This window comes from Crocodylus porosus, unplaced genomic scaffold (genome assembly GCF_001723895.1).
Source record: "Crocodylus porosus isolate Cpor-Errol unplaced genomic scaffold, CroPor_comp1, whole genome shotgun sequence".
NCBI lineage: Eukaryota > Metazoa > Chordata > Crocodylia > Crocodylidae > Crocodylus > Crocodylus porosus.
The window spans coordinates 35,969,238-35,990,508 of NW_017728907.1; the positions used below are offsets into that span (position 1 = coordinate 35,969,238).

The window sequence follows — 21,271 nt, forward strand, 5'->3', positions numbered from 1 at the left end:
AAATGTATTCAAATCCAAGACAAGTTTTTCCACCCCCATTTAACATTTAAACAGAACAGTGACACAAAGCAGCAGGAAATTAATCCATGGAATGGAGTCATGTCCATGACAATAGCATAATACCCTTACCCTGTCTAGTTCCAGTGTAAACTTCTGATCCCATGACTGATTAGAAATGGGTTTCCAGCTAGTCTGACCAACCACAGTGTTGTCCAGCTTCAATACAGCACAGACTTCATCTGTAAGTAAAATTACACAAACTAAGCTAAGAGTGTAAGATGTGACACTTTTTATACTGAAGTTTTTGTGGAACTAAAAATACTAGCATGTTCATAAGAACCAATTAAATACAGGGTTAACAACTGTTTTGATTCAGTGACAGACACATGTAGATCACTTTAGCGCTTCCAGTCAGTATTTGAAATATGCAGAATTCTTAAAATTCCTGTAATCGGTCCTTTCTTAGCAACCGATCCCAAATACAAACGCATCAGCTCCTCAAGATTTAAAAACTTGTCACCTGTTTCGCTGGCAATTTTATAAAGGAATTTATATAAAAAGAAGTTAAAAGTGACTGCTCTGAATCTAGTTGCAACAGATTATAATCATATTTAATGCTGCAGGTTTAAATTTAAAAAAGTTGGCTCTCAATGCATTATGATAGAAGAAATGAAAATATACTCAACTGGACAAATCATCTGTTTTCAGAAGGTTTCGACTACTCCCACTTTTACTTTTACTTGTTCTGCTCATGAAAGATGATCTTGTTTCACTTGGACTCCAACCAGGTAGTGTAATTGATGTGGCTTTTGATCGACCAGGAACATTTTCCAGAATATCTTGGCAGCCCATTAGCCTAACTTCCAAAGTACCTAAGATTAAAAAAAAAACCTGTGTCACATATCTAAGGTCTGACATGCACATAATGAATGAGCAGTGACTTTTTATATCAGAAGTACATATTTTTTACAAAAGCTCACACTAAAAACAGAACCAGAGCTTTACTACAGTTATGTGGTAAGAGAATCAAGGCTGCTGGAAATTCACTGAAAATGAATATAAAATTCAGCAAAACAGACATAGAATCAGTATCTCAGTAGAAGTTACAATTCACTGGTATAGCAAAGACATTAAAATACACTATCCTGTTAAGCAAACAAACTGGAAATATTCACACAAGCATAACTATACGAAGTTCACAGAACTATGACATCAGCAAGAAGAAAACGTTTACTAACTTAAATGCAAAGAAACATGAGACTGCTTATGAATGGCTGCTATGTTAGTGTTTAATTTATATGGATAGCCACTATGATGCTCAAGTGTACTTTTATCAGTCACTCGATACAGACATGGATTCATTTGTTAACATTTAATAATTATTTGAAATAGGAGTATGTAGGCATGAAAGAAAAAAAAATTTTTTTTTCCAGCTGAATCTCAAGATCATTTGAATCTTGCTAGGTTAGGAAAAAATGTTGTTCAAAAAGAAGTGATTAGATTGATATGATTATCTATGCACACAAATTATTGAGCTACCATCGAATCAAATCTCAAATTTATGGTTTTTGGTCTTATAAAAGATTATTTTTGGAAGCCAATGAAAACTACTACAAGAATTCTGAAGAAGGTTAATAAACAATTCTATTTTTACAAACCAACAGAGTCAACATTGTGCTAGTACAAAAAAGAAAAGAGGAAGAGTTAAATTTGACAATTTATTTTCTTTAACTTCTGGAAAGATGCAAACAGTCAGAAGTTAGAATCTAAATTTCTTATTTTAGGAAGAAATTCAGTAAAGAGTTTGCTCATTAAATTCATTTATAATATTATATTGCAACAGCACTCCTGATACATTAAGACAAAACAACAGAAGGTGAAGTCTTCGTAAAAAAAACCAAAACACTAACACAAACAAACAAAAAAACCCGGCCAATTTACCCCCATATAAATCCTAGTTTCACTTTCATAACAGATGACCAAAATCTGGTAATGACCTATTAAGGGATTTTACAAGCCCATAACTTTTATTTTGATAATTCCTATATAAAATGGGTTCCTTGGTTACTGGCACTGTAAGCAAGCAGTTTTAAAGATTAATTGCTTTGCTACCTCTCTCAGGTTAGCTGACCCAAAATGATGATGAAAAGGTAAAAAAAAGACAAAAAACCCAACCCTTTTCTGTCTCCTATATCTAAGGTTATTGGTTATCTATGGGAAATTTCTGCAGATTCAAAGGCTTCCCATAAATCAGCAAGATTTCATTGGAGATTTCAAAAGGAGTCTCGTAAGCCTTTCTAAAACCCTCAGAACAACTTGCAGTACTTTTAAACTCCATTTTCCATCCCTCGTTAATTTCTTACTGGATCTTAACGTAAAGCAAGGAGAATAAAAGTCATTCCAATATCACCATAACCTGACAGACCACTGCTTCTCATGTTTGCTCCACTGCATTTATTTATTTATTTTTAAGCCAAATCGTGTAGGGACAAATTTGGTCTACAGGTATATTCATTTATACTTGTGTTTTGTAAAGGGAACAGAATCTGACTTCATATATGGTCTTTGTAACTACTTTTTTCAATGATGGCTCAATATAACAATGAAAGTTAAAGGCAGGTTCAGATACACAAATAGCTAGGCTAGTACTTCTGATCTGGAAGTTTATTTAATAATTTAGTAAATTCAGCATACCCAAACATTTTTGTTCAACACCTGCTTTAAATTAACAAACTAAAATCTGGAGGGAAACATTTAAAGTGATTTAATAAATGTACCATATCTCTTGAAACTTCTTTCTGCTAATGAGGTTCAACAATTCCAAATTAACACAACCACAGAGAAACTGCTCGAGCATATATCCTTGACTTTTATAACCCACTATGCAGACATATTCTTGTGAATAACTAACAAATAATTCCTCATATTTAAATTACAAGGAAAACCATTAGCACAAGTGGGAAATTTAATACTTTTGTGCATTTGTTAGAGCCTATTAAAGTTCTTTACAGTTTATTAATACAGTCAGTGTTTGGGTTTTTTGTTTGTTTTTTGTTTTCACAGCAGATATCTGACCTCTGAAGCTAAGTGAACAAGCTATGGGATGGGAAGGAGACCTGGATTCTCCTCCCAGCTCTGCCACCAACTTGTTGTGTGAGAAGGGCAAGTCACTTATCCCTTCTGCACTTCAGTTTCCCAGTTTGTAAAGTGGGGTAGCGATATTTATCCATCTTGGTAAAGTGCACACAGTGATCTAAAGTGATAATGGTAATATTCCAAAGAGGTTAAACAGAGGCAAGAACTTTTCTTAATTAAAATACAGAGAAGTATTATAAAATGTAATAGTATATATTATAACAAACTTCATAACTACTTAGATTATCCAGATGGATGTACTTGGAACACTAAAGACACACACACACACACGTCAAGCAAAACTTAAGCATATTTCCATACAGACAAGTCTGATATTCTGTATTTCCATCCACAGCATTCTAGGACTACTTTAAAAATAAACACAAAGTTACCACATAAGAAAAAAAGTTTTTATAAGACTAATTTGAGTTCAAGCACATTTGACCAAAATACACAAAAACAAAAAATTATAAAAGAACACATACCTGTTAAAGCTGCTGGTTTGGACAGTGTACTATACTGGTTTTGTGTAGATATTATGCTTTGACGTGGACTTAGTGTTGGTGAAGAGACCAGTGAAAGTTCCTCAATAATAATACTGCTTTTGGGGTGGTTTTTGGGAAGTTCATTCAACCTTTGTTCTAATGAATACTTTAAGAGGTCCAACTTCTGGCTTGATTCATTAAACCTTGCTTGAGCCTTATTCAACAGAAAATAAAAACAATAAATTTGAAGAATGTGCTTTTTTAATATAGTATTTAGAATCAAATTTCATAAACCACATTAAAAAGTTACTTCTGAAAGTGCTTTTCTGTCAGTAACTTTTCCAGATCCAAGTAATTTCATCACATTCTTTGCACCTTCTGCTACTGCATACTCTATCCTAAAATGATGCCGTAGTTCTTCCATTCGGAGTTCAAGAGGGCTTATCACAGGTTTCGCTAAAAGAAAAAAACAAAACAAAACACAAACTCCACACATTTAATCTTCACTGGAGATCATCTCCAACTTCTAAATTTCTAAGTATTCAGAATTTTTTATATTAGCATGCAAAGACAGATGTGTTAAACTGTAGATGAAAATCCTGTCATATCCTAGTGTATCATAAATTCAGTGAGGTTGAAAGATGTTGCATTTAACAAATTGTCAGGACTTTACAAATCTACTACATTCCCAATCCCTGAAGAACTAAACTTACTTGCTAGAGCAGGGGCAGGCAAAAAATGGCCTATGGACCGCATCTGGCCCACCAGGCAATTTCATTTGGCCTACAGGTATCCAATTAATTATACCCCACCAGCCCACACACCACACTCCCACCCTTGTGTGTGGAAAGGCCTCGGCCCAGGCAGCATGCAGCCTCTGGGTGGGGCTGCTGCTGCCACCGCTGCTGGGGAAGCTGCTCAGCGCAGCTCCTCTGGGCAGCACGTAGGGAAGTGGTGGGGGTGGGAGGAGCTGTGGCACAGTCAGGGAGCATGGGGCTGGGGCTGGCAGGAGCATGGGGCTCGTGCCCAGGGTGACAGCAGGAGTGCAGACCTTGGTGCATAGGGTGTGGGCATGAGGAAGGAAAGGGAAAGGGAGGTGAAGAGACCCTGCACACACTCCCCTCACCATCGCACACAGCCCCTGCCGTCAACAGCAGCAGGTGGAGGCCCTTGTTGCATGTGGTGACAAGGAGCGCAGCCAGATCGGCCTGCCTGTATTGCATGGGGCTCCCCACAGCACATGTGCAGCTCCCGGCACTTGCACGCTGCCAGGGGAAGCCCCTAACAATGGAGGCAGCTGCCTTCCCTGCCACATGCTGGGCTCAGGACGCTGCCAGAAGTGGTGGGGAACCCCACCCCCAGCTCCCATTGTGGCAGGGAGCAGGGAAGATGGCCAGCTTCATTATGCATGGTTTCTTCCCCCTCTGTGGCACACAAGTGCCAGACACTGCATGTGCACTGTAGGGAGCCCTGCAGGTTGGCCTAGCTGTGCTCCTTGCCACCATGTTCAGCACTGGCTAGAGCTGCACACCACTGGGCAGCAGCACCTGTGCACGCCACAAGTACCCCGAGGGCCCACTACCTGCTGCTGCTGCCAGCACCCGCAGCAGGGGCTGCGAGCCATGGGGGGAGGGGGAATGTGTGGGGGGGGCCCCCATACCCCACCACTATCCCACACTCACACTCTGCCCCCACAGCCCCAATGTGCACTGCCCCCACAGGCACACCCCTTCACAACCCCCCCCCCACACCCTACCATACATACCCCACACATGCCAAACACGTACCCCCCCAAATTTGTGTGGCGGTGGATGTGGGCTGCCCAATGCAGGCTTGGGGTTCCCCATCCTGCTGCCTTCCCCATGGGGACCCCACACAACCATGGTGATGTGCACCCTGCCTGGCCAGCAGCAGCAGGCACAGCAGTGGTGTGGAGTTGTGCATCCCACTACTGCTAGGCAGGCACAGGGCACAGGCAGCGAGGGGCTCCCCAGGAAAAGGCAGCAGGGTGGGGAGCTCCCAGCCCGCATACATCTTTAAAATGTAAATTTTAAAATGTAAATGTCCTGCCTTTACATTTTAAAAAAGGTGGTCACACTGCTTTCAGTATATGATTTGTTTTTTTCTGGTTCCAAGATGGCACACCACAAAAGGAGTACTTCTAGGGGCAAGGGGAGAGACTTCTGGTGGCAAAGGTCAGGGGTCAGAGGTCAGGACTTCTGGTCCCAAGACAGCGACTAGGGCATGAGGCACCTATCAAGGAGCAGAGCTACCCTTGAGGTAACTGACAGCTTGCTAAAACTCGACAAGTGGCCCTCCAGCCAAAATAACTGCCCACTCCTGAGCTAGAGGATACAAAAGATGAGAGGAGACATTGTCTTTGCTAGAAACAAAGCTTCCTAAACACTCCTTGGACTCCAGGCTTTTCAGGTCTGGAAATTTCTACTTCATTCTGCCCCTGCATAGCTGGAATTCTCACTTTTTTTTTTTTAAATCACCCTCTAGCTAAATAATTATCTGATTAACTTGAAGTTCTGACTGCTCTCTGTGACTGCTGACAAATACAGTCTTACTCCTGTATATTGTGTGTGTGTGGGGTGGGTGGGAGGAAAAGGGGTACTGCCCGTGCCTTAGATCCTGGGATCCAGCTGGGGCAGGGGCAGGGAGCTGAGTTTGCCCAGGTGGTATGGGTGCAGGTGCAGTCTGGTCCCCTCCCCGCTCCCACGTCTGCAAGTGGATGGTAAGCATGACAGGACCTGATCCATGATCCCAAACAACCACACCTGCCACACATCACTTGTACAATAGGACATGCAATTTTGGGGTCAGGAAGCTGGTTGCTTGAAAAACATCTGATTGTTGGCCAATTCCAAGACTATGCTGGGGCTCCAACCAGTTCTGGCGCGCACCCTGGAGCCAGCCAATGATCAACTGATCACTGGCTGGGTCGGGAGTGCACCAGGGCTCCAACTGGGCCAGTCCACAGAGACAGCTGTGGCTGTGGGGACTACACCACACCTGACTGGAGCCCCAGTGTACTCCTGAGAATCCAGGTGATTGTCAGCCAGCAGGGACAGCACCAGGACACATCCGAGTCCCAGAGCAGTCCCGTATCCAGCCAATAGTCAGCTGATCAGTGTCAGGCAGGAACCACGCTAGGGCAGGTTCAAGCTTTAGAAGACAGCACAGCACTGATATTTAAAAGGTTCTTTTCCAACCATGAGACTAGAAATTAAGCTTGACCAAATAAAAGTGTTTCACAGAAATTTATGACAAATTCCCCTCTCACTAGCAAATGGAAGCCCTGAGATGTCAATAAAGGAGAAGGTATCAAGAAGACTTAAGATGTAGGGATATACCAATATACTTGTAGTTTTATAGCATCATGCTATGATTTATCAGGGACATTAACAAAACTCTTAAAAGCTCAGTTAAAATAGTTTTGGAAAAATAAAAAATTCCTACACATGGAAGCTTTTACAGATAAGTTAAACAACTCTGTGCTTGGATTTGTAAAAACGTGTCATTTCTTCTCTCAGTCTAAATTTTCAGATACTAGTAAGAATTTGGTCCCATGCACAGATGTATTCCTACAAAAATTAGCAGTACTGGGCACTCTGAGAAAGTGAATAGGTTTGGTCCTTAATCTGAAAACTCCCCGTTTCAAAAACACACCAGGGAAAAAAATTCCAAATGAAGCTGCTGTCTATACCCAACAGCTATTTTCTCCACGGTACACGGAAAAAACCCCAAAAACACAAAAAACCACACTCCCCCCCAAAAGAAAGAAAAAAAGAGCAAAAATGAAAATTTAACAAGGGAAAAGCCCAAAACAGAAAGGATGGGGGCTTAAGGGGTAATGCAATATCGCAAGCTACAAATAAAGGGAAGGTGTTTATTTTTTAGGGTGTTTTTTTTTTTTTTTTTTTTTTTAAGAAGTCGCTCGCATTCAGGGGCTGAATTGGAAAACAGATGCCCTACTTACCAAACCATCTCAGTTCATGAAAAATGAAACCCTGCCCTCTGCCTGACCTTCCCTGTTTCCACCAAAATGTTCTTATAGCCACAAGTTCATAGTAGTATATCCCTATTTGAAATTCTGACATTAATAAGCAGAGTAATTTCTTTTCTACTCCATCACCATTATCAAATGCCAATTCATTGGTTTGGGCTGCCTGAAGTATCTGCATCCTTATGACTTCTATTTTTGTCTTGCTGTCCTGGAGCATCTGCTGAGCGGTGGCAAGAAGTTTTCGATCCTATTAATAAAGAATTTTAAAAAGTTTTAAAATCCAACACACTCAAGGAGGTATAAAAACAAAAGCAAAATCCACTTGATATCATATTCTCAAACATGAAACTTAAATGTTAAAATAAATATATAACATAGTACAGTGTACTGTGTTTATGCATATAACCTTTTCTCAGTCCTGAGGCTATGTACTTGCCTGGAGTATGCACTTACACAATCTTAAATCTCATTAAATTAGGACAGTCAAACAACTAGAAAATTTGATCACGATTAGCTGTGCGATTAAAAAAAACAAAACAAAACAAAAAAACAAAAAACACTTAGTTGCAATTACTCACATAGCTAAAAACTCAAAATTATGCATAGAGAAGTTCAAAATTATGCAAAATTATGCAGGTACTTTGTATGGTTGGGGGTGGGTGCAAGGTGTGTGTGGGGTTTGGAGTCTACGGAAGGAAAGGTTCTTACATACCCCAGCAGGATGCAGGGTACTGTGGGTCAGGAGTGAGCAGCAGCAGCAGGGCTGGGAGGGCTGTGGCTTGGGAGTGAGGGGAAGACAGACACAGACAGACAGAGCCCAGCAGGTAAGTCTGTGGAGGGAACGGGGATGGGGAAAGAGCTGGGAGGGCAGATAGAGGCCCCCCATGTGATGGACTGGGTGCCAGGGACAGGCGGGGGTCATGTGATACAGCTGCGGGTGGCTCATCTGGAGGGAACGGGGGGGGGGGCATGGTTCCCTGCTGCTGTGCACGCCAGGGGGAGGCATATGGGGCACGTGCCCCTAGGATGTGTGCAGGGCAGAGGTGGACTGCCTGCTGCAGACTGGGGCTCTGCACCCTGCTGCCTTTGTCCTGGGAGCTGTGCAATGCCATGTTGTGCCTCCCACTGCTGGGCAGGCAGGGTTATGCAGCACAGCCAGCACATCACTCCCAGGGCAAAGGCAAGGGTGCAGAGCTCCAGCCTGCAGCAGGCAAGCTGCCTCTGCCCCATGCAAAAGTCTGAGAGCACATGCCACCCATGCCTCCTCCCCCTGCACACAGATGCAAGGAGCCGCACCCCTTGACGAGCCTCCTGTGGCTCCATCACATGATCTGTGCCACCCTGGGGCCCTATTCACCCCAGTACCTGCCCCTGCCCCACTCTCTCCCTCACTGCGAGTGCCTCAGTCTGCACGCCCCTCCCCCTGCCCCTTCTCCTCCATAGACTTACCAGCATGGCATTGCTCTACACACGGCAGAGCTGCATTCCTGGCTGTGTGCAGGCCACGGTTGCTTGTCTGTGGCCTCCCCCCTGTCCTGCTGCAGCTGCCCAGAGCCCGTGCCTGGGTGGCCTAAAGGTGGCAGAGCAGAGCCTGGGAGTAGGCTCCAAAACCACATGCGTGATTAACGTGTTAAAAAAAATTAATGAACCTAGTAGTGTGTTAATCGTGCGTATTAACCGTGATTAAATTGACAGCCCTACATTAAATACATAGTTATTTCTGCTAATAACAGCACCAACATCACTAATTAGCTTCCCTCATTTTTAAGGTTAATAGCCACACTTCAGGCATCTTCAGTCTTTCTGGTGCAGTTAATGGCAGTATATTTAGTTACAAAATGTTCTACTCATGATTCTTTTGGGTTATTTCTCGATGACAATGGGTAAAGTTACAGCAGTTCAAATGTTTACCTTAACAAGAAATATAGCAAATTAACAGAACATAAGCCTTGCCTTGGGTTATAAATGAGCTACAAAAAGCAGTCTAATTTAAGTATCTGGACATTATGCTGTAGTATGCAGTGAAGACACCGCCCCTCCCCCCCCCAACAAAAGACTGCATCTGCATCCACTCTTCTTCTCTCATCTCGTATTATTTAGTTCTTAATATGTGGCATGGATGGATGGTGTAGTCAAACAGCATCAAGGCCAGAAAAAAAAAAAACAAAAAAAACCCACTCATAGAATATCAGCAGCTTTTGCACTCCTAAATCCTACAGATTCCATCCTTTATAATTTACCTCAATGATGTTCAGTTATTAAAGTATGCTTAAAATTTCAAGGGTTTTTTTTTGAGGAAAATAAGAACCATTTTCTTAACTGTAAGCATTAATTCTAAATGCTAATTTATTTGAAGAGGGAAGAGGCAGGAAGTGTTGTTAATGCATTTCTGCAGCTTTACTGACCTAAGTTAAGCCTATTAACCAACACTTTGATTCACATGAATATATAAATCAACAGTTTCTTATTTAATTTCCTCCTCAAGAGACCACCTCTTAATTTCTCAAACATTTACTTTCTACTTTCAACTCTTCCCTACCTGCCTTATTTTTACGATTTTTGCTCCAACTTCCCCATAAGTAGATACAAGTCTGTAGCTAGAGGGTATGGGGGAAAAAAGCACTATGTTTCTATGTGTGAGGAGATAAAGGAAAGGGAAAGGGAGAGAGAGGAAGAACCTTACTTTTAAAGGGAAAGATACAATCCCAATTGAAGTTGAAATGGATAGTTTTTTGAAATATTTTGCATTGATAAAGTACCCCTAGGGTGCTGAAGAACTTTCATACATTGTGTTGATAGTCAGAGCCATTTGAAACAAAGCTTGTGACAGAAAACCACTTTGGTACCTGGAATCACAAGAATGCCTATAAGGCTGAGCTGAGCATTTAAACCATGTGGCTTTACTCCCTGGGGATTAAGCCTCTGGAAGCTACAGAAAAAACAAGACAAGCATTTCAGAAGGCCACTGTACTCTAAAAAGGTGTCAGAAGAGGCTAGAATAGGGGTGGGTAAAATACAGCCTGCAGGCCACATCCAGCCTGCCAAGTAACTGGATCTGGCCCAAGGGCAGACACCTCCCAATTGATTGGATCTGGTCTGGACACTTCACAGCGCTCTGCATGGGGCTGAGCTCCCACCCTGTGTAGCCCATGCTGTGTTCCTGCCTGTGCCTGCCAGACAGCACCGCTCTGGCTATGGCCAACACATGCAGATTCCCAGTGGGGCTGCTCAGATCCCTCCACCTCCAGCAATTCCTCCTCCTCCTGCACCCTTCCTGGCAGTGGGTAACATGGGGAAGTCATGGGGACAGATGCCTAGGCAGGCAGAGGGAAGCTGCAGCCAGGTGGCTCCTGCCCAGCTGCAGCTTCCACACTCCTAGCTGGGTGTGTGATGCCCAGCACGTATCCCCATGGCTTCCTGCACTGTCTGCTGCCCAGATTAGTACAGCATGAGGGGAGGAAGAAGAGGAGCTGCTGGAATTGGGAAAAGCCAAGCAGCATCTGGGCAGCTGCTGCAGCAGCCCAGCTGGAAAGCTTCCATGCACTGGCTGGTGCTGTACTGTCTGGAGGATGCGGGCGGGAGCACGGCACAGGCTGCCCAGGGCAGGAGTGGGCAGGGCTTGGCCCCATGAGGAGTGCTGAAAGGGCAGCCATGGAAGTGGACCACACCTGCACCACCCAGGTGAACTGTCCTGCACATGCCTCCTGTTCGCTTTCAGGACCTAGGATGTGGGCAGCCCTCCCCCACAATATACAAGAGTAAGACTGGTTTTGAGCTATTATGCAATCAACTCTGTATATACAAAACAAAAAAAGTTATCAAATAAAATTTTTCAAATAAAGTTAAAACATGTTACAGTAGATGTTTCATTTTAGTGTACAATTTAAATCTATAATTTACTAAAATGATATTTTCTGAAAGATTGCATGTGCACAGCCCTCGACAGCTCACCAAAACTCGTTAAGTGGCCCACCAGTCAAAATATTTTAGCCCGGGGTGGGCAATTAAGTTACGGGTACACAAGAATGCTGGTGCACAAGTTTGAGGGCCTTCCCAAAAAGTAAACTAGAAGGTTTAAATATGTGTTGACATGGCTTATTAATAAAAGATTACTTTGTGTTAAAAATACAAGGGGCAAATGTTGGTGGGAGACAATGCTTTAAATGGAAGGAAATTATCTAGTTTGTACACAACTGGATGGAGAGCCAGAAATGCTTTTTCAAAGAGCCACTGGATTACTAAGAGCAAATTTAGATGGCCAGTTTTTCTTTTCCTCCAGACCAGAGGACTTACTTTCAGGTACCAGTGTTGCACGAGCCTTATCTTAAACCTCAACCAGTTTAGATTTAAAGTTCATAGTCACTACTGAGAAGTAAACAAGGATGGAAAGAGTATGCCATTTCAATTTTGTTGACTTCAAAAGGTTTGATTATGCTTTCTTTTAAATTTTTTTGGTGTTCTATACTTCTTCCCCTTAACCCAGTCACCACAAAGGTACAGTAAACAGAGCTAATTCAAAAAAACATTTATCAACTGCCAGTAAGATCCAATAATTGATTACAATTAGAATCTGTAATTACAAAAAGGAGCCAAGGTTTATCTTTCTTCATCCCCTGCCATTCACTCAATCCAGCTAATGCTCCACTTGCCTCAGTTGAGTAGCTTGAAAGGGGATGATTTCTGAGCAGCTAAACTATTAGCTCTTAGTACTCAGCAGTCTTCACAGTAAAAGTCTATTTTCAGAGTAGATCAAAATACTGCAAAAATAATTTATAAGTTTTAAAGAAAAAAGATCTTCTTCAGTGAACCTAGATGTTCATTCCAATTATAAAACACAAATAATTATTTTTCCCCTTTATCATTTCATAATCCTCCAATGTCTTTATTCCATTTGAAAAAAAATGGAAACAAATTTGAAGAGGGAGAAAGATGTATGAGACAAGTGTAGTTGAAATTTTTATACATTTAGACTGTCAGTAAGCTATGTTTTTTTTTTAACAAGTTTGCCACAAAAGTAAAATATAGGTTCTTTATGATAAAGAGTACTGATACTTTAATTTTGGTAACGAAGTCCAAATTTATTATGTGGCTGCAATATCAAATAAAAAGAAACCTATATTAACCATGTCATGTAAACCTTGCCCTAAAAATAAGTGTTTTATGATCTGCTGAGGATGGGTTAGAGATGCATGTAAAAATATACCCACGTACATTTCTGCTAATGAACCATGTGCATGCGCACGGGATCACTTTAAGCAACATTAATCTTGTGATCACAGACCAATGTACGTTACCCAGAAACCAGGAACAATGTAAGATGATGGATGACGTTTGGGTGAATAGATTTTATTGCAGAAGGGACACCTGAACTACTACTACTCCACCACCACCATCTACCTCATTTATCCCTAAACCACATCTAAAGCACCCAATTGTCCAAACTGTAATCACCAAAGTATCAGTCAGTTATAACTAGAAATGTCAGTGTCACAGAAACTGTTGTAACAAATGACATTTGTAGGTCATCTACAAATCTAGTCTTTTTAGAATGGGTGAGAAATAGCACATCAGCCATCTGTGCGGGAGGTTAGACTAGATTACCCTCAACATCCCTTCCAATGCTGTTATTTTAAGAATGTATTTCAGCAACCTCAGACAATCATTTGTACCTGCTGTTTTAGAAGTTGCAAGAAACCATACAGGAGGCAGGTCATGATCTGATCCTCCCATTCTCCTCATCAAGGTCTCATCATAATTCTAAGAGACTGATCAATGGGAACAGCCAGGTGTCAAAACTCAAACCAGACTTTCAAACAACACCTATTTAGGTCACTTAACTAATTTCAGCATCTGTGGATTGCATGGATATCCAGAGTTGTTATAATTAATACTAAAAAAAAGGTGTTGGAAATGCAAGACCTTTGTGTTTTCAGGATTGAAACCAATCCCATGTTCTTGCATTATGAAAGATAACAGAAGCACATGATCCATTTTTTCTTACCATTAATTATTTTACAGCTTTGTCTTTTCACTTCCCTTTCTGTAGGTTCAATCTACTTTTTTGAGCCACTGTACCATTCAATCCACTCCCAGTATTAAGGACAAAATCATATAGGTTAAAGGTTTTTACGTAACACAGAAGAGTGAATGTAGATGCAGTCTTTTTTCTCATTTACGTACTGAAAACTTCTCTATATCCATAAACTAATATGCATGTGGTTTGGAAAAAAAAAAAAAAAGAAAAACCCAACTCAACCTTGGCTGGTACTCTGAATGGATTGATTAATGGTCTTTTCCAGAACACCTTGTTTTAAATTGCATATTATGCAGCCATAAATTGAAGACAGCTAGGTTGCCTATACATTTTTCTTGTATAATTTCTGATCCTAGAAAATACATTTTAAAAATTGTATCATTATTGATTCAACTTTATTTTTATTAATCTCAAAACTCAATTCTGTCAAATGCATTTGTTTTTTTAAGATGCATACATTTAAATGCCATCTTTTTAGGGGCATAGTTAAATTAAAAACTATTCCCCGCCCCCTCCTCCCCCCCACCATTAGAACACTTCGCACAATGATCCATCAGGAGCCGATACACTTGGTATGTATGCAGAGTAGTTGTAGATTCATAATAACCTGGCAGCATGTCTATAAAATGAGAAGAGCAGGTTGAAATCTGTTTTTGTCTAAAAACCTATTACTGTTAAAACCAGATGTATGCCTTTCAGGGATACAGAGGGCAGTAACACCCTCTGTTTAACTGCCATGAACACTAAGGCTTTATTTTTTAATCTTGGCAAAACAAATACAAAAATATACTCTTTCACACCACGTTTTCCTTCTCAGGGAATTACACATGATCAAAGATTACTAGGTAGGCTAAATTTAGTAAAATGGATTTGTTATACAGGCTAACCTGGCTGGGATCAGAACTGATAAAACAAATCTACTTTTACAAAAGCATCTCAGATGATATGAACCCAAAAATCTTGGAGATGAAAATGTATTATGCTGTCACACCCATGTTCTATTTTACTGTTTATACTAAATTGCCATTGTTTTTAAAATACAAAAAAGATGAAAATTCCCAGCGATTTGAATGTTAATCTTACCTTTGAAGAACCGTTTGAATACATCTGTATCATGTTCTCTGCTCCCTGCTTTACCTTCAGTTCTATATCCAATTGCTTTTTTAAGGCCATTAATCTGTTGTTAGTGGAAAAACGAGGATCACTGTTTGGAGTATCTGGAGTCTTGGGACAATCTGTAAATTAATACAAGGTAAATCACACTTTTCTAAAATATAATTTGAAACAAAAACCGGCAAAATATTGTATTTTAATATTATAGCCATCTGTTTTGGGGTTCCTCTGAAATCAACACTGCAAATATGCCTTAGCATAAACAGCCAGATAAAAGCTCAGTGAGCTGTTGTCTACAGACTAAAATATATAAAATCACTTCCTAGGATCAAAAACACTAGTTATGCATCCAGGTTTATTTTTGTCCCCAAAGAGACAAAATGATGTCCCCTATGATGTTTTGAATAATTAAAATGTAGGTTTGCTCTTAAGCTTTACCTCAAGTTAAAACATAAGAAGAGTTTTTTTTGTATCATGACATTTAATAGTACTGGGTAGCATGTAAAAAAACTCTTAAGTGTATTTAACTCCTCAGCAATTATCACAGTCAAAATCAGGAGTTGGCAATGTTTTTTTGGCAAAGTGCCAAAAACACCTGCAGTCTCAGTTTATAAGATTTTAGTGTGCTGGGGTGGATGGCAGGGGGCCTGCAAGGGGCGCAATCCTTGTTGTGGCAGCACAGCCCCAGCCCCTTCCCCACCATCCAAAATGCATTTGCATGCCATGCTCTGGCACCTGGGCTGAGGGTTGCGTATCCCTGGTCTAGATCTACTATGCACTATACCAAAGACGCAGTTTACAGCAAGATTAAGAAACAGAAAAATACTAATGCCTTACCCCACGCCATGCACACGTGGGTATAACACACTTTTATATAAATAAGCTATTCCTGATTTGAGAGAACTAAATAAACATAACAGATATGCCTAGGAAGCCAAATAATCATATTACTGAAAGAGGAGAGATTTGTGAAGTGACACGATAGCTTCTTTAGAAAATAGTACTTTGTTAGGTCCCTATTCCTTTTGATTAGTATTAAACTGAATATGTTGTAGCTTGTCAACCAACTATACAATTATCTAGAGCCGTCCCTTGGGGAGGGAGCAAATTGGAGTTTGGGGGGCCCTGCAGACAGCGCCACTGGCACATGCCAAGGGCACCACTCCACTGGCTTCGCACTCTGTCCGCTCCCCACCCCCTCGCAAGCACAGGCCGATATGCTCCAGGACCTGCACACCCTTAGGGTCATTTCTGCAATTATCAACAAGTTCCACTTTCTTCGCCAAGTAAGTATATGAATCACCCATCCATATTCCAACCACTGGGGTAGCAACTCTAAATCCGAGTTCTGAAAAAAGAAAGTCAGCATTCGGTTCTCCCTCCTGCTTAAACATTAATTTAAGTCCCCAACAAGTGACCATCCTCTAACCTGCAGCACATTTTTTTTTTTCTTTAACAGCCCTCTGGGACCTTACCCAAAAATCTTCTCAAAAGCCAAGTTAATTTTGCCTGCTACATCACTTTTATTATTTTGTTAGTTGCTTGCAAGTAAATAATTTAGGAGATGCTATATTAGCCATCTATTGGCTTGTCTCTGGGAGACGCTACTTATTATTAGTCTTGGCAGGATTTGATTTTTAAAACTGGTAAACAGTGATAAACAATTGATTTCACCACACACTCACAGACTGACAAAAAAAAATATTTCCATCATTAATAACTGAAATTCATAGAAAGGGGATGCAAGAAAAGTGATGGCTGATTTGAGTGTGTAGCAACAGGGGGAACTGTCCTACAGAATCATGCTGACTGTAGTTTGGACTGCAAATCCCAGAAACCCCAGGGGACTGGAAACAAAGGAAGAAGAAACGACAAAGTGGAGGAGGGAGCTAGGGTGAGCAGAGCCCAGACAGATGGCAGCTCTGCTACTCTGTTGGCAGCAGTCTTATAGTAGTTATGTTTGTCATTATTAAAGTGTCTGCCTCCCACACCTCTAATTTTATAAATAAAAAAAATTTAAAATACCCCAAACAAACAAGCCTGAAATAAATGCTTAAAAAAGGTAAATATTGCTATTAGCCATCAAAATTATTTAAAAAATAAAAATAGAGTTCTGACAAGTCTACTGATCTGATTTTATCACTATTTAGGTTTTTAGTTAAATTTCCTGGAAGTAAAAGATGCTCAGTCTAGTTCTTGAGATTTTTCCTTGTTCATTTAAAAGCCTATAGGTATTGTATTTGCAAAATCCTCACTTAAAAGAAAAAAAAATCTCTTTTCAAACTGCTGTTTTACTCTACTACTGCAGTACTGCAAAACCTTCTAAGTAATGTCAGCAGTAGTTGTAGATATTTGACCTGCTTTACTCAAGTTTTCTTTATAACAAAAAACTTTCTTCTTATGGACTGCAGTCTCAAGTCTACATGCCGATTTGCATGGTCATTTACTTCTTTGATTCTTCTTACTCTCTTCATTCAAATCCATCCAAAATTCTCACTTGATCCCTGTTGCCCTCAATTAGAGATTAAAAACAAAAGCAAAAACCACACAAATCATGAAGCAACAACCTTTTAAAAAGCTTTCAAGTTATTTGTCCTTTCCCAGTCTATCCCATCTTCTGTGTTTGGGCCTCTGTATATTATACAGTTCTGCTGGTAAAGCTACACTGTTTACAGGTGTAATCTTTTCATACCCTGTAGCCAATCAGCTATGCCAGCACAACTCCCAATACAGATGCAGCTCTGCCAACAGAACTTCTGTCACTTGGAGAATCTGGCAAAACTCTGACACTAAAAGGAAATAGGAAGGAGCCCTACACACCACAACCATCCTTCTCCTCATGCTGGCAGGACTGCATCTCCAGGGAGCCCAGCAGCAAGAGACAAAGCAGGTGCAGCTGTGCAGTGTCGGCAGCGCAATAGGCCTGGTTTACATGCAGAGTTGCATTGGTATAAACTTTTTTTTTAGTGTAAATTGGTGCCAAAGGCTGTGTGGAAACTCTTTAGTTTACTTTGATTCAAGATAATTAGGAACAGACTTAAATTACATATATCCCACATGCTCTCCTCTTCTTTCTCTTTGTCTTCCCATTCAACTAATTGTTGCCTACTAACTCCACTCAACCCCTCTCCCCCCATAAAAGTCAATCCTCCAAGTTGTCAGCTTTACTTTATGTTATTAAAATTGAGTAATTACTAGTTACTCAGTTTAACTCAAGAAAGGCTTATGTTGTGGATCCAAACATCATAACCCCATTACATAATCCACAGGTCATTAGGAAGGTTGGGACATTTAAATCCGCAGCAGTATTCAAACCGAGTAAACAGCGTCAAAATTTCAACCAACTACTACAGTGCCACGAAAAAAAGATTGTTAGTGGGGTTGATAAATATTAGACAGCAGAAAAGGGTCAAGACAATTCCTGGACCCATTGCTAGTCTGAAGGGTGCTCTAATAGCCATGCACTTCTGTCCTTGGCCTCTGCTTTTTCTTCCCTTTCCTACTGCAGCACCTCTTGCTCCCAGACCAGGGGTGGATCTAGCAGGTGCAGTTGCACCCTCTTCAGTTTCATAGAGCATCGAGCAGTGAGCTCTTTATTTACTATCATGGCTGCTGCTGAAGCCTGCACTGGTGACTCCAGAATCAAGGCTTGCCCTCTGCACCTTTTCCCCTGCTACCAAAATCTGGCAGCAGGTAAAGAAGTTTGTGGGAGAGGGGCTGCTAGGCAAGCAAGGGGAGGAAGCAGCAGCAGCAGCAGCAGTCACCCTCTGGGTTCCAAAGCTACAGGAGTAAGCTGGGGAGCTCAGAGCTCACTGCACATGTATCACACAGCTGAGGAGGCAAAGGGATGGGAAAAAAAGTGTGGCTGAACTTCCCCTTGGATCCACCCACGTCCTAAACTAAAACACTTAATCCTACCTTCCCATGCATTCACATCAGACTTCTTGTTCTTCCTATTCCTTGCTGCCCGGGTACTAGCAAATGGTCAAGAGACTAGCTGTCATTTCTAGTGCCTGGTCTCACACTGGCTCACCAAGAAGACCACGCACAGAAAAATTCTTCTCAGCCCTCATGTGCCAGGGGGTGCGGATGGAAGTTGCTCATTGAAGGTGGACTCTCCAGATAGCACTTTCAGCACACTGAATACATGTGCACGCTGATTTTTCCAGCTTGTATCACAACAGTTCTGGTTGGCATTTATGGAGAAAGCACAATCCTGCAACCCCAGAGCAACTGCCCTTGTGTTTGAGTTCCTGCTCCCATGCATGGGAGTAATACATCTTTTCAACAAAAGGACTACTAGATATTTAAAGATAAAACTAGGGGAAAAAACAAACAAACAAACAAAAAAAACCAACCCCACACCACCCACCCGCTCTTATTTACCCATAAGAAAGCAAGCACACTTGATAACTAACATCTGGCATCAAGTATTCCAGAGGAACAGTAAGGGTTTACATAACTTGAAAAAGGGTTTTACACAGGACTGTTCTGACAACTGCAACTACAAGCAGCACCATAACCAACATTGAGGTGCTCTCTGCTCTATAAATGCCTATTTAGCTTATAAAGAGGTAGTTAGCCACATAAGTCTGAAGTCAGGCAAAAGGTAGGGTAAATTTGCACCTTATAGACTAAATCAGAAAGCTATATTGTAACCACTTACAGCATTAGCTGGCTCTTATTTATTTGTACAGTGCCTTAATAGGGCTCAGTTCAACTGGGGCCACTTAGTCTTGACCACAATACAAGTAATAAATTAATTCACATAATTGGTGACACTGGAATTTAAGCATGTGATTAAAAGTTAAGTATGAAACACTATGCTAAACTGTTTTTTTAGTAAATTAGATAGTTTACAGGTGAAGGAGATAAGAGTTGGGATGAATAAGAGGCTCTATCTTTTTACCTCTATGTTTGGCTGAACTGAATGTATTACATATATGAAATGAATAGGTCTGTCAATACAGACTTTATGTATATATTAGAACAAATGTTTTTACAAATGCAAGGGTTTTTTTGGCTAAATCTAAAGTGCACTTAGATGCAGATAAGCACCTGTTTTTTCAAAGCAGTTCTAGTCTTCTGCTCAAGAACACAACTCTCACTCTTTAAGATTAAGCTAGAAGGCAATATTCTAATTCAGTGATGACCAGGGATCCTGGTTTTCTACAATACCTCCCTCCCCAGTTTCCAGATTAAAAAAACACAACCCCCAAATCCACATTTTTCTGTGATTAAAATGAAATGTATATTAATTATCAGTGTTTCATTTTGATAATGAAAAAGTGTGGATTTTGGATTACTTTAAGTCTGAATATTGTGTTGTTTTGTTTTTTTTCCCAGAGAAAACCCGGATCCCTGGTGTGGTAGCACACCTTTGGGTGCTTGCCACTTTAAGGGCTTGAGCCTGCAGGTGACCACAGAGACAATCAGGCAGTCATATGACAGCCAGGAAGCCACCTGATTGGAGCTGGGCTGAGCAGCCTCAGTACAAGTGCAGGCCCTGAGGAGCAGAGCTAGCAGTTGCTGTAGGAGTAATGTCACCCAGCTTAAGAGCTGCTATTCCCAGGAACACTGGCTGTCACAGATGGGAGCTATGGGGAAGGAGGTGGTTCCTAGAGACCCAGGGAAATAGTTATGGGCCTGGGAAAGAACAAAACCAGCCTTGTAAAAGGGGCTTAGAGATGTAGACCTGCACAGGGACTAGGCAGGCCCCTGATTAGAATGGGCAAGGACTGAGAATATGGATACAGATGAGCCCAGATGAGTGAAGGGCTGCCTCATGTAAGATCTCTAGGGCACCAGGCCAGTGCAGGAAAGGACAGCTTTATGGTGGGGCCTGGTAGGGGACCCTGCTGAATCTGCTGCAACTACGCTGATGCCAGGGAATCTCAGCTGGTTAAAGCAAGGGGGCCAGGCCTAAAAAAAGAGTCAAAGGGTAAGTAAAGCCACTGCAAGGGACAGGCCAGGCTGCTAGTAGCTTTATGCAGCCCTGATGGGCCAGAGCCAGAAACAGGCTGACGGCTTCTCCAGTTGGGGGGTAGAGAATGCATCACTGCTGAAGAGGATACTTGGTCAGCATGCTGATATGATGGAGGCTGGCGTCTGGGCTCCTGACAAAAGGAATCTGATATAGGTGTCGGAGATGGGACCAGTGAGAGGAAGCCATGAAATAGAGGCTGCAATAGCAGGCCCAGGGGAGAGAGCAGCCTAGGTACAAGCATCCAGGAGCTTAGTGAGGGAATAAGACTGGGACAGGTATGCCTGCACTGGTCCTGAAGAATGACTTAAAAGCTACGCCCTGCTGGGGAGAATGGTGTGGTAGGGTAGTCCTTGGGAAGTACCACACCATTGCTTCACTAGTAAAAAGCAGTATAGGGCAGTGGAAAGCCTCAGCCCCTGCTGCCTTGTGGGTGAGACTGTGGAGGTGAAAGGCTAGGGGAGCACACCTTGAGAGAAGCACTAGGTTTGGGCAAGGGACCAGGAGGG

At 41.6% G+C, this 21,271-nt stretch overlaps 1 protein-coding gene across 1 annotated transcript in view; it reads right to left on the bottom strand.

Annotated features, from left to right (window-relative positions):
• PKN2 (protein kinase N2) overlaps window positions 1-21,271 on the bottom strand; it is an 87,386-nt gene that overhangs the window by 14,808 nt on the left and 51,307 nt on the right. Inside the window, exons 3-8 of the mRNA XM_019531146.1 lie at window positions 14,750-14,901; window positions 7,762-7,879; window positions 3,931-4,076; window positions 3,621-3,834; window positions 687-872; window positions 130-239 (exon numbers count right to left, since the gene is read on the bottom strand). Coding sequence (XP_019386691.1) covers window positions 130-239; window positions 687-872; window positions 3,621-3,834; window positions 3,931-4,076; window positions 7,762-7,879; window positions 14,750-14,901 — 926 coding nt within the window. The remainder of the gene's footprint in view (window positions 1-129; window positions 240-686; window positions 873-3,620; window positions 3,835-3,930; window positions 4,077-7,761; window positions 7,880-14,749; window positions 14,902-21,271) is intronic.